Source organism: Xylocopa sonorina, chromosome 2, assembly GCF_050948175.1.
Source record: "Xylocopa sonorina isolate GNS202 chromosome 2, iyXylSono1_principal, whole genome shotgun sequence".
In the NCBI taxonomy this organism is placed as follows: Eukaryota; Metazoa; Arthropoda; class Insecta; order Hymenoptera; family Apidae; genus Xylocopa; species Xylocopa sonorina.
The window spans coordinates 15,932,161-15,945,038 of NC_135194.1; the positions used below are offsets into that span (position 1 = coordinate 15,932,161).

The window sequence follows — 12,878 nt, forward strand, 5'->3', positions numbered from 1 at the left end:
AATTCACACAATGGCCCTTTTCTTTCGTTATTACACACAATCGGAAGACAGTTTTTTTTTCTCCTTTTATCCGTAACCGAAATGAATTTTATTTTGCAGTTTTGGTAGGCTAATCTTTTTGCATGAAGAATGGAGATAATATATATATATACATATATATATTGTCACTATAACAATCTGAGCTGCATGTAATGAGTATGACTGCACTACTATTGTTCTGAAATTGGTTTTGCATCAAGAATTATGCATCTCTTTAATTTTACTATGTACATATATAGACATATACGTATAAATATTTATTAAGTATTATCGTGCGACAGTGAATTACCGCAACGATCATCGACGGACTGATAAGATGACATGTCTTCCTTTCAGAAAACCATACACTCGCAGTTGTTCGATAGCATTACGGAAAACTATAACAGTGGCATTGACGACGAACAAAAATTGTTAGAGCAACGACTTTTAGAACAGCAACGTCAATCGGAAGAAGATAGTCGTTGGTTGGCAAGGGAGGAAGTATGATCGATCATTTCCATCATCCACGATATATCCAATTTACTTGGAGGTTTCTCTATAAACGTTTCGTTACGCTTTCAGAAGCGCTTATCAATCGCAACAAGCGGAGATGAAAGCGCGAGCCCTCCAGTTCCTCGTTCGGTTACACAATCACCGAATCACGAACAGCACAGTGCCAACACTGGTTCCATAGGCTCTGATAAAAGTGTCGATAAAGTAATCGTAGTGAAGGTAATTTACGCCTAACGATCGTTCGGTTAGAAACAAAGTTGCTATGAGTATTTATTCTTCTAGAAAATGGAACCTACGCCAACCGCGGATCTGGATAGGACCAATGACAAAGTATACGATTGTACTACCAGCGTAGTTCGCGCAGTGATGTCTCTATCTCAAGGTATTGATCATTGTTCGCTAATGGTTTAAATAACATCGTTGCTAACAACACCGTAAACGTAGGCGTACAGCAAAGCAAGGCCGAGCAATATTTGGAACTAGTGCGTAAAGTGGGTATCGAGTTGAGGGCATTACTTTCATCGGTGGACGCTTTGATGGACATACTACCTATATCTGCTCATCGAGAAGTAGAAATGGCACATAAGGTTCTCAGCAAAGACATGGCGGAACTTGTGACCGCTATGAAACAAGCTCAGAAGTATAGCGCCACGACTTTAGATGCGGAATATCGAAAGTAAATGTTTCATCGATGCATATTGCTTTTCTACTTTGATACGCGGTAGAAGAGACGCGAACGAATGTATTAAAAAAATATTTTCACCATGAAATTTCAGACAAATGTTATCGGCAGCTCACATTTTGGCAATGGACGCGAAAAATCTTCTGGATGTAATCGATTCGATACGCATTCGTTATCCGTACGTAGATAATCAAATTTGCCAAAAGCAGAATCATATTAATACCTCTCAAGAATCAACCACGGAAAGTCGTATTCGCTCGAGTCAATCTGGAGAACAATTCTTAAGGAGAAGTCAATCAAGCGAACGTCAAGGTACGACGTTCAGACAGAGCCAAAGCGGTGATCTCTTACACAGAATGGGTCAATCTGTTGATCGTTCGTTGCAGGTATAATTCATACTTTAAGCCGAATGATTTATTCAACGATTAGATATTGCCGATACATCTAGAAAAATATAACATTCTTATATAGGGGAGCCAAACGGATGTTAGCAGTGGTTCTAGTTTAGAAAGAAGGCATCATATCGTTACTAACAGCCTTGAACGTAATTCAACGACACGAAGGCAAATGGCGACAAATAGCTTAGAAAGAAAAAGACCATCGTTGTCTTGTAATATCAGTCCTATGAATAATTCGGTTAATCTCCCACCGATGGTACCGGTTACCTGTAATTTAGTCCAAACCGTGGGTCCTGTCATTCATCCGAGTCAGACGGTAACAACAGGTATTAATCAACAGTCAGTGTTTGCATCCAATAACAAAACGACGAATGAAAGTGCGACGACCGACAGCTAACAACGAGGTGCCTTGCATTAAGGTAAACTATATTTATTTGTTATACGTGTCGTCTTCGAATGTGTATACGCTCATGAGCATCGTTGGGTGTCGTTTACTGGAAACGTGCAAACAAATGCAGGATGGCGATCGCAAGGAAAGGTGTATATTTGCTTCTTAATTGCACTTACGTTTATCAATTGCAGGGGAACTTCGAGGAATTAACTGTATGTACATAGACTGCATCGTACAAGTTACCCATTTACGTCTCTACGCATAACTCAGCAGCAGGAGATTTAGTATTTGTGCTTTACAGCTCTTTTTAACATTTAACAGACTTTTTGTCTAAACGTACTTATAGATAGGACAGTATTCGGTAGATGTAGCGATAGAATTATCTCTAAAAATGCGTAAGTCACAGCTATAAAGAAATCACTCCAAAGCTTTAGAGTTATTGTTAATTTGTTATTATACGGTAACAACATGCATAGGATGGCGCAAAAGGCACCCTCAGACCTCAGAGGATTGTAATTATACGTAATTTTTATTGATATAAATCTAACATTTACATGGAAGGCTATTTAAATTTTGTTGCATATATTTTAACGTTATCAAAAATTAATTAAATGATACTATTATATAATATCATGGTGTATACGTACTCATCATTTCAGAGATTGTCTTATTGCATCACCCTGTAGGTAGTTAGTTGAATATTTCAGAAATAGATATATTTATAAATATATATACATATATATATATCGTACATATATACATATGTGTATATGTATATATATATATATGTATATATTTAAACGAATAGTTCAGAACATTATGCAAAAATTTTATTTCGCGTAGGACATAAATCTTACAAAGTTGTCTTTACGAATTTATAATTTAATAGTCTATTTCCTGCTACGAGGAGTGATTATAATTGTAAAAAAAAAAAAGAAAAAAAATGGGACTGAATGTTATTTTTATTAGGTAATTATTTAGCAATTCATACCAATTTGTGAAATTTATATAAAATGTTTTATAAAAAATGAATCATTCTTCAACGGCAAGTCAGTTCCTATAAAATATTTATAAAAAATTTCACCTTCGCATAAGAATAGTATTGATAACTTGTCAACGCGATGCACTTGTAAGAACAGTGCATTCACGGAACTATTAAATATTCCATAGACATAAAGTATTCCATTTTTATACATTTGTTATCTGTTTCGTTCCTGGGAGAGTCGTTTTGTTTTCTATTCAATCGAAATTATCATCCACCACGATTGACTGATATTTTACATTACTCGTTATTTTGTAACAATCATAATAATAATGTGCCAACGTGTGTTTCTATACTGCAGACAAATTTTGCTATGAAAAATTTTGCTATGTACAGTAACATTTTAGCGGATCGTCCCAGGGATTTGTAATTCACGTTTACAACGTTTGACACTGCTATTGCATCGAAAGTATAAGATACTTCTTTTTCCTGAATTACATTAAGTACGTGTAAATAAATAATCAAAATTTATATCATTTAATAATATTGTTGGTAAGTGAGTATACATTACGTCTAGCGAATTTTATTTTTCATAATATAATTATGCGTATCTCCAACTGTTATTTATCGAAATTCCATTGAAATATCAAAAAATTTTCGATCTTCTAGCTTACGATATGTTTGTACTGTCCTCGATGTTATGATATTGTATGAAATATAATTTTCCTCTCAGATTCTTTTGTACGGTATATATTAACCGTGAGTATGCCATGACAAATATAATATGTGATGTAATGCAATTGAAAGGTAGAGATTGAAGGAAGAGAACTTATTCGTCGCGGAATTTATGAAGAAAAGTTTCAATGAACTGCATATCCTCACGGCAAACCCTTTTCGAATTTCCCCTTGGTAAATTTATTGTTACTTGTATGTATAAATCGACTCGAGAATAAAAAAGGGCTTAATTTATTTTAGCTTTGCAACTAAAAATTGTTCTACAGTCACGTTATACAAGGTTTCATAACTTATAACAAAATAATGAATATATAAACTATTTATAATTGTTAGTATGGATAACTGTCCTCGAGAATACGATACACTGCAGCCCTTAAAATGGCAAGAAAGAGAAATAGATATTGGAACAAAAAACAGTCTTATCAGCAATGATCCTGTTACTGTTGTCAACTAGGTGATAAAGGATTTAAAAAACACGCGTACGTAACATTTAAAAAAGTATTTATAAAATTGTGTAAATGTAACTATGTATTACGACCGGAAGCAAAGTAATAAACAGCAAGAATGATTTCAGCATTACGAGATATTTCAATTGACTATTTACCATGCTTTGAACTGTAAAATTTCGTACCATTACTGACTGAGCATCTAGCATATTTAGTCAAGAGCGCGTTAACATTCATTTTGTGTGTCGTCAGATTCCTGGAAAAGAAAATTACGCCTCGTTATAGCGCGGGTTTAGAAATTTTCCGAATAAAATTAATTTCTTTTACGTACATTATATAGGGCACGATTTCCTGAACCGTCCATCTGTCTTTCATTTTAAAAAGCTCATTGAATCTTTCATTGATATCTTTTGGTAAATCGCTTTCTAGAAAAGATACTACCTCTTTCTTCATAGTCGAGTTATTCCACTTGACAAGAGCAATCCCACTTAAATATTCTTCTTTTGGTTCCATTTCTACAGAGAAATAAATTTCATGTAAATATCTTATTTGTACAGGTATTTATAAAACTTTTTTTATGCAGGTTTTAGTTTACTTTCCGGCGTCCCAACGCGCCATGATTCCATGAATTGTTTGTACTCGGTCACTGGGGAAGCAGCGAGCAACACTTTCGCTAAAATTTTGCAACATTCCTCCTCATTGTACCTGCAATATTACAACTTATTGTAACGAGTCAAACTTATGATACGCGCGCACGTTTTACATTTAAAAATTCACCTATACAGCGGTGATCCATCCTTTTTTGATTTATCACTTATATCCGTATACTTTTTAAATAAAATATCAAAAACTGGTTCAAGAACAAAATCCTTTACAGAGTCGTATGTAACTTCTTTGTCTACTTCATCTATTTCCCAACTATTCTCATCGAAAAGATCTAACATAAATGTTAAACTTTGAACCTGGGACTCGAATGAAATCAGACGGAAATAGCCTTGAGAATAACATATAAAAACCGATATAATTATCACATATATTAGTATAGACAAATTATACTGTTATACAAGTATTTAGTACCATCGATGTTAACTATCAACTGATCATTTAAAGCTTGAGTTAGCTCATCCTCGCTAGCTTGTATTTCATTTTGCAATCTGTGCCAGTTGTACAAAAGTTCTTGAGGTATAAACGATTCGTATTCTTTTCCTTTAAAAGATGTGGGCTCAAGCACAGAGAGTAATTTCTCCAATTTAGGCTCGCAGTCCTTTACCTTACAGATTTAAAACAATTTAGATGTAGAATTTACAAATTTACTGATACTTTCTCATTACACAGTCTTTATACCTCGTAATATGTATGAAAAATTCCAGAGACATTGTTATCTTTTATTATCCAATCGTTTGTGTCCACATTTGTTTGTCCAAACAAATCTAATTTTTGAATCAACAAATAAGAATTTGATGTCTCTGCCTCTATAACATTATAAGTTCGATTCTTTGTACATAATACCGCAGAGTCTTGCTTGTCGCCCTGAAATTTCAAGCTAAAATGTCGCAGATAATAATAAACTATTAAGGACGTACTAGGAAAGTCTAGGTGAATAGGTACCTGTTCCCCTTGTTGATAGAATCCATCAAATGTTCATCAAGCTCTAGTAATTTTATATCTTTGTTCATATCAAGTTCTCGGTCAGAATATAAAATTTGAGTCACATTTTGCAAGTCAGACTGTTTGATAGCGGCTAGTTCCAAACTGGCACGAATTTCCTCCATTACTTCCAAATATCTAATGAAATTATGATTAATTATATTCGTCTCTATACAAAAATCATATAAAAATATAATTAATATTCACTCGTTCTGTGCAGTCTCCATCATAGGTGAAATTTACAAAAATTATAGATTCAAGTGTATTTATTAACTTTCTATGAAGAAATAATTGCTTTTCCCTAAATCAGTGGAATAAATTTTTAAATAGTAGATCATTACAGTCAATCCTCGCAATCATTATTTTCTAAACATCCTCATTCTCTGTCTATCATTTCCTTATACCGTCTCCTTCGTCCTCTCTTTTTCTGTTTCATCAATCTTAGTACACGAGAGGGAGAGAGAAAGATTATATGAAAAAGAGAGATAGAGAACGAGGACACCTTAGACTACCCGTGGCGCCATCTCTGTGAAAAGTGCTCAAACTGGTCGCACAGCGTTATCGACAGCGAAGTGAACTACTGCTACACTAGCGCCATCTCTGTGGAAAGTGCGGAAACTACTCAGGAATTAGTTCCAGTATTCTGTCAAGAGATGGCGCCACCAGTCCATTGGTTGTGGACACCCGTTCGGCGGTCGTGGCGGATTGCTGGCGCCATCTCTTGACAGAATACTGGAACTAATTCCCGAGTAGTTTCCGCGCTTACCACAGAGATGGCGCCACAAGCAATAAAATTTGATATATATAGTGTGAGGTTTGATGTAGTGTTAACTAATCGGTGTGATACGACGGCCAGTGGCCATATTAATTGCTATTGCGCTTATTAAAAAGGTTTATTATAATAATTTGTATCTTCTTCTTCTCGAAGGTATGTATAATTTATTATTCTCAAGCAGGATAATATAAAGGATATAGCGTTAGAATATGTTTGTACAAATGAAAATTATGAATTGAAAGTGTGCTATGAATACAATGACTTGCTTTCTGTTTTATATATAATTAATAGGAATTTTTACTCGACTTATGTGTTACCATATTTCTGTATAAATAAGTACAATCATTTATTTATTACATTAATATACAAACGTAGAGATAGTCGTGGAGCATTGTGCTTTGACGTTTAAACTAACCTTTTTCGTCATACAAGAAAAGAAAGTGAAAAATAGTTACTTTAATCAATATAACATAGCAATACTATAATACTTTGGTTATCATTATGTTATTATTTCTAAGAAAGTATGTTTCAAGATATACGTATCCATTTATTATATTTTATTAGATGAATGTTCGTGTAGCGTTAATTGACAATATGTTCTTTTCTAGAAAGATAAGAGGCATCCCATAGAACGTAAACATGTCGAACGATGTAAATACCCAAGAAGACAAGGTAGGTAATCGCTAGAACACTATGCATGCTATATTTTTTTTTTTCACAACAGTTGGGATATGTGAAGTGTATTTGAGAGAAATATATGTGCTGTTTACAATTGGGCTGCTATCGTAACTGCGATTTCATGAATTCCTCTAATTGGAAAACAGGAAAATGATGGTAAACAATTTGTTGATTAATGCTAATTTTTCTTTGGATCAAGCCGAATGAGGACGAAAGTATCGATAAAGCAGAAGAAGAAGAAGGCACTTCGTCTATTGATCTGCATGCGGTACCTATTTCTGCAAATTAAAATTTTGCTGCTTCTAATGATCTTATTTGTGTTTTTTTTTTTCTATTCCTTGTCTTCTGTTACTAACAGTAGGGTAGTGGTGTATAGAGTAGTTGAAATACTAAATACAACATGTATAAACATATATGAACGCGTCGCAGTATAATCTAAATAGTGGGATGATATTTTAGCAAGAAAGTGGAATTGTGTACGGTGGTTGCGAAGGGCCGAACGCGATGTACGTAAAACTTGTCAGCAGCGATGGACACGAATTTATTGTTAAACGCGAACACGCATTAACTAGCGGTACAATAAAGGCCATGTTGAGCGGCCCTGGACAATTTGCTGAAAATGAAGCGAACGAAGTTAATTTTCGTGAAATTCCGTAAGTTTCGCTTCAATTCTTCTTACTAGGTAAATTTATGAACCCATAAAAGATATGCCTTCTTTTTGCAGTTCCCATGTACTACAGAAGGTGTGCATGTATTTTACCTACAAAGTACGTTATACAAATAGTAGCACAGAAATACCAGAATTTCCTATTCCTCCAGAAATTGCATTGGAATTATTGATGGCTGGCAATTTCTTAGATTGTTAGAATGCGACGGAGAACATCAATGACAAGCAATTCAGCAGTTCAAGTATACTGATATTGTTTGTTATAATTTTTACTTCAAGGACTATAAGAAATTCAATTGTATTCTAACACGGTTTTAGAGAATATTCATACTTTGCATTTTATATTTTGCAGTATAATAATTATAACAAAAGTTATTTGAATCAGTTAAATGAAGCGATTTAATCAATAGAAATTGAAAAAAATTTCATTATATGCAAAGTGTTTCGATTAGACATTAAAAGTAGAATTTTTATAACGCAATTTGAATGGTTTTGAAGAAATGCGATGCAGGAGAAATATTTGAATTATTATCTTTTTGTTTTTTACCATTCTCAACCATTCGAATTATGCTATAAATATTCCATCTAACACCACAAGCGAAGGAGATATATAGATGGCCTCCTCCAACTGTTAGAAATAACTAAAATAAATTACAATTATCAAATAAATAACAACTAATTTGTATTAAAGAAGTAACATATTGATATGTATGCAATATTAAAAGAACTACTTTCGCATCTCAGCTCTGGTATATTTTAAGATTATAAAAAACAGATACGTTTATACTATGTATAATTAATGGAGAGTTCAATCAGTGAATTGCGTAATAATGGAGCTTCTCGTTTTTAAAAAACAATTCATGTGTTGATACATTGTTATAGTTATATTTTTCATTATATATAAGAATATTTATTTTTGGCTTACATTCATGTTATAAATTACTTCATATATATATTATTTTCTGGAATATTCTGTAAAGGTGTCTTACATTTTTCATGTAGAAAATAATATAGGTTCATAATTAGAATACAATTCACTTAGAAATATATAATGTGATATAATATAAGAAGAACACACAACACATTTTTGCAGAATCTTTTTAAAGAAATGTGTACGTGTGAGACTGTATTCTAACATAGTTAATTACAAGAATTGGAATTAACGGTAGTTGTTTCACCTTTATTATAACAAAATATTATAGTCTTAATTTATTTCTTAATTAGATAACAAACAATACGATACTTAAATTAATAGCATATTTCCTCTCTTTTGTGTATATTACAATTTTATTTGCTTTTCGTATCCCTTTCAATATCCTTAAATTTTGCTTCTAATCGCTTTGAGTACGATGCCAACTTATATGCGGCTTGCTCTAACTTAGTTACACTATCGTCGATCTCGTTAATATTGTCTAAGATTGGTTGCAATTTTTTATACTTCTCGTTCAAAGAATCCAAAGACTGGGCTACGGTAGTCGATATTGTTTTTAATTCAGTATATTTAGCAATAGTTTCTTTGTTTAATCTTTCTAATAAACGGTAGTCAGCATGAGTCGCAGTAAGCTCCTCCTGTAAATATTCTCCAGTCTTTTGGAACATTGTGTTAGCTAAACGACTAAGATTTGGATCATGTGGATCCAGTGCCTCGAAACTGCTTGTGCTTGTTGAAAGCGTAGTTCCACGTTTTGGTGATTCGCATCTGGAATTATGATCTGTCGAATTTTCCGAAAAAGTAGGTTGTTCTATTTGAACGTCTTCTTTCGATGGATCTTTAGTGGATGCCATTGCCGCAATCAGTAATTACTTTTTTAGTAAGTGGACAATTCATACGATCCTCCTTGTCAAAAAAATGTGTATCTTAAGCAAATGTCAGAACTGTGAATAACTATTTTCTTACGCTACGCTATCTACTAGCACCCAAGTAAAACATAATTCTGTCGATAATATAGTGATGGTATTTGTCGATTTTAGAGTATCGTTTGGAATGTTACCGATTCAGCGCAGAACAAATAATGAGATGTTGAGGAAACATAAGATAAGACTCATTTTCTAATCAGTAAATGTTTCAAATATTATTTCTGTACTGGAACAATTCTAAAACTTTTAATAATACTTTATTAGTCGACCATAATTTTTACAATTATAGGAACGTACATTCTATGGCACAATCATTCAGTGTGTAATTTATTATTTCTATATAACAATTCATTAGTTGCAACTACTAAATATGAGAATCATTTTTTTTAATAACAAAGCATTTACCATCAATTCTTAATATAGAAATTTTTCCATTGGTCTTTGGTCTAAACTTTGGTAACCAGACACCACCATGGCTTACGTTTGATATAATTATATGTATATATGCGAAATGCTCTGCTTATATTATTTGACACTTTTCTATAAGCAACGTTACAACAATTATTACTAACGTTTATATCCATTTGGATTATTTTGTTGCCATCTCCATGTATCCAAACCTATTTATTGTAGGGCATTAAAGATAATGAATTATCAAACAAACTATTCTGATTAGTATCAAAATGGGTATACTTGTACTGTGCTCTCCTGCATACTTACACATGTCGTCTATATTTTTAGTGGCCTGCCAATCTAATTCTTTGTTAGCTAGACTAGCATCTGCATAACTGGCAGATATATCTCCCAGTCTGCGATCAACTATTTTATATGGTATTTTTCGTCCCGATGCTTTTTCAAATGCTTGTATTACTTCAAGTACTGAATAACCTTTTCCAGTACCTAAATTAATTGCAGTAAATCCAATAGGATTGCGAATCTTTTCATAAATCATTGCTTTTACGTGACCTATAGCTAAATCCGTAATGTGAATATAATCCCGTATACCTATAAGTGATATTATAATTAGCAAAAAATTATTTGACAAGTATAAAATCCATAACAAATTAATTGCACCTGTCCCATCAGGAGTATCGTAATCATTGCCATAAACATATAAAATTTCTCGTTTGCCAACAGATACTTGAGCAATGTATGGCATTAAATTGTTTGGAATTCCATTAGGGTCTTCTCCAATTTGCCCGGAAGAATGAGCTCCTACTGGATTAAAATACCTTAGAGATATGATAGACCAGGCCTAAAAATTTTTAATTACCATTACATTTGACTTTAATTAAGTTACAGTATACAGAATGCATAAAAAGGAAAAAATAGATACCTTATCTGATTCGCACAAATCTTTCAAAATTTCTTCAACCATGTATTTTGTTTTACCATAGGGATTAGTACAGTCACCAGTTTTCATACTTTCAACTAATGGTAACTTTTTAGGAATGCCGTAAACTGTGGCACTACTTGAATAAATAAACCGCTTTAGATTAAATTCTCTCATAATTTTTAATAAATTCAACGTTCCACAAACATTTGTGTAGTAATATTCTAGTGGTTTTTCACAAGATTCGCCCACAGCTTTCAAAGCGGCGAAATGTATAACAGAATGAAACTTATGCTAAAATACAATTATTTTAGTTATATTAGTTATGTTATATGTAATGTTTAAAATCATACCTTCTTAAATACATCTCTTAATTCATTGGAATTAGTTACATCACATTGAATAAATGTTATCTTCTTATTTGTTAATCTTTCTACTCTCAACAAGCATTCTGGTTTTACATCATTATCACCTAAATATCAAAATATTCAACGGTTATCAGATATTAATTAAATCATTAGGCCTAAAAATATTATGCGTACAAAAGGATTAGTCCACTAGTATTATAAGTCTTTAGCTTTTCTCCAATAATAATACGTCCTTTGTGTTAGAAATAATTAGCACTTTTTTAGCTTGATTCCTTATTAGTTCTCACCTTGATAAGCATTACTAAGGTTGTCTATTACCACCACCTCAAAATCTGCTTGCAACAGTTCCAATACTGTATGAGAACCAATATACCCAGCACCTCCCGTTACCAATACATTCCAAGATTTGTTCGCCATTGTCTCACTGTGGTGTTCTGTTATTTTCTATTTATTATTCTACAATTATTGTGCTCTTACTACATTAGAATAAAACTACTACTAACAAATATTATTCAGTCAAAACATGCTAATATAGTACTAGGTAAAAGGAGGTAACAATATTGAATAATTAAGTAGTAGCAATTTATATTAATTTTATTAATTAAAAATTGAAAAATGAGAATATTTAATTGTGATAATTCAATGTATATATATTATTTTAAATTATTACATTGAAGTGACACCAAACTTCAAACTCTAAGCTAAACCCATACCATGTATTATATTTAATGGTGATAATCTTTAATTAACTATCACACAACATTCATCCTAAAACAATATACACACACTTATATACATATGTACATGTGATTCGTGTAATTTTCTAAAATGTTCATTAAGATTTTACATTAAACTATACATTTGTAGAAAAATAAAGTCAGTCACCTTAACCTATGACACGTCAGCAATTAACCTTACTTCTGTTTCACGGGAGACACGTGTTAACATGCATAGTAATTTAAACATGACAATAAATTATTTCGTATGACCAGGTTACATAATGAGAACGTGTCATTATGAATGTTAATTTAACGTCGACAAGACTTCAGTATGGTGACAGACACCACCTCTAGGTATAATTAATACAATTGTGTAGGTGGAGCTGAGGAGAATACAAATGCGAAAGAATTTCTTTGAGCAATTATTTACGATTAAAAAATCGTTAATACTCGATGAATTTTAGTTGTATATGAGCACATGTTTGTTAGGGCGAATCTACGGGATCATCTACTTTACGAATCTACTTTACGGATTATCCTTTGTCTATAATTAGGTTGTAAAGTATTGACAAATATGTAAAATACTGATAAAACATCAAACAAACAATTACCATACCACCCACAGTATTGATTCATAATTAATTAGCATACAGTATATATATTATACTG

The 12,878-nt window shown here is 32.5% G+C and overlaps 5 protein-coding genes across 20 annotated transcripts in view; 2 read left to right on the forward strand and 3 right to left on the reverse strand.

The window, feature by feature from the left end:
• The window catches only part of Fak (protein tyrosine kinase 2 Fak), a 37,180-nt gene extending 34,398 nt beyond the window's left edge, over window positions 1-2,782 (forward strand). For all 9 annotated transcript variants that reach the window (XM_076910357.1, XM_076910359.1, XM_076910358.1 and 6 more), the window contains 7 exons: window positions 376-519; window positions 601-750; window positions 814-913; window positions 976-1,207; window positions 1,308-1,599; window positions 1,685-2,030; window positions 2,194-2,782. In XM_076910357.1, coding sequence (XP_076766472.1) covers window positions 376-519; window positions 601-750; window positions 814-913; window positions 976-1,207; window positions 1,308-1,599; window positions 1,685-2,008 — 1,242 coding nt within the window. In that variant the 3' untranslated portion in view covers window positions 2,009-2,030; window positions 2,194-2,782. The remainder of the gene's footprint in view (window positions 1-375; window positions 520-600; window positions 751-813; window positions 914-975; window positions 1,208-1,307; window positions 1,600-1,684; window positions 2,031-2,193) is intronic.
• Window positions 2,783-4,209: 1,427 nt separating this feature from the next.
• Window positions 4,210-6,195, reverse strand: LOC143433183 (sister chromatid cohesion protein DCC1). The gene is made up of 8 exons (XM_076910365.1): window positions 6,020-6,195; window positions 5,774-5,950; window positions 5,510-5,708; window positions 5,243-5,435; window positions 4,943-5,159; window positions 4,761-4,870; window positions 4,497-4,680; window positions 4,210-4,421 (listed from the first exon to the last, which is right to left on the reverse strand). Exons 1-8 carry the CDS (start codon window positions 6,040-6,042, stop codon window positions 4,316-4,318), a joined length of 1,209 nt encoding a protein of 402 aa, XP_076766480.1. The 5' UTR covers window positions 6,043-6,195; the 3' UTR covers window positions 4,210-4,315.
• Window positions 6,196-6,650: 455 nt separating this feature from the next.
• Window positions 6,651-9,095, forward strand: Eloc (transcription elongation factor elongin C). Of its 3 annotated transcripts, XM_076910366.1 has the most exons (5): window positions 6,651-6,740; window positions 7,196-7,259; window positions 7,465-7,533; window positions 7,725-7,918; window positions 7,990-9,095. In XM_076910366.1, the coding sequence occupies exons 2-5, from the start codon at window positions 7,227-7,229 to the stop codon at window positions 8,129-8,131; spliced, it is 438 nt and encodes a 145-aa protein (XP_076766481.1). In that variant the 5' UTR covers window positions 6,651-6,740; window positions 7,196-7,226; the 3' UTR covers window positions 8,132-9,095. The 3 variants fall into 3 exon arrangements, with proteins under 3 accessions (XP_076766481.1, XP_076766482.1, XP_076766483.1); XM_076910367.1 differs by lacking the exon at window positions 7,465-7,533; XM_076910368.1 differs by lacking the exon at window positions 7,465-7,533 and having other exon boundaries at window positions 6,722-6,740; window positions 7,200-7,259.
• A 112-nt stretch (window positions 9,096-9,207) lies between these two features.
• On the reverse strand, window positions 9,208-9,774 carry Blos2 (biogenesis of lysosome-related organelles complex 1 subunit 2). The gene has a single exon (XM_076909791.1). The coding sequence runs from the start codon at window positions 9,715-9,717 to the stop codon at window positions 9,220-9,222; it is 498 nt and encodes a 165-aa protein (XP_076765906.1). The 5' UTR covers window positions 9,718-9,774; the 3' UTR covers window positions 9,208-9,219.
• A 248-nt stretch (window positions 9,775-10,022) lies between these two features.
• Gale (UDP-galactose 4'-epimerase) lies at window positions 10,023-12,531 on the reverse strand. 6 transcript variants are annotated; one of them, XM_076909996.1, is made up of 8 exons: window positions 12,376-12,524; window positions 12,204-12,258; window positions 11,778-11,924; window positions 11,476-11,594; window positions 11,126-11,416; window positions 10,864-11,044; window positions 10,510-10,794; window positions 10,023-10,409 (listed from the first exon to the last, which is right to left on the reverse strand). In XM_076909996.1, exons 3-8 carry the CDS (start codon window positions 11,905-11,907, stop codon window positions 10,357-10,359), a joined length of 1,059 nt encoding a protein of 352 aa, XP_076766111.1. In that variant the 5' UTR covers window positions 11,908-11,924; window positions 12,204-12,258; window positions 12,376-12,524; the 3' UTR covers window positions 10,023-10,356. The 6 variants fall into 6 exon arrangements, with proteins under 6 accessions (XP_076766111.1, XP_076766106.1, XP_076766108.1 ...); XM_076909991.1 differs by having other exon boundaries at window positions 11,778-11,934; window positions 12,376-12,523; XM_076909993.1 differs by having other exon boundaries at window positions 11,778-11,946; window positions 12,376-12,523.
• Window positions 12,532-12,878: the final 347 nt, after the last annotated feature.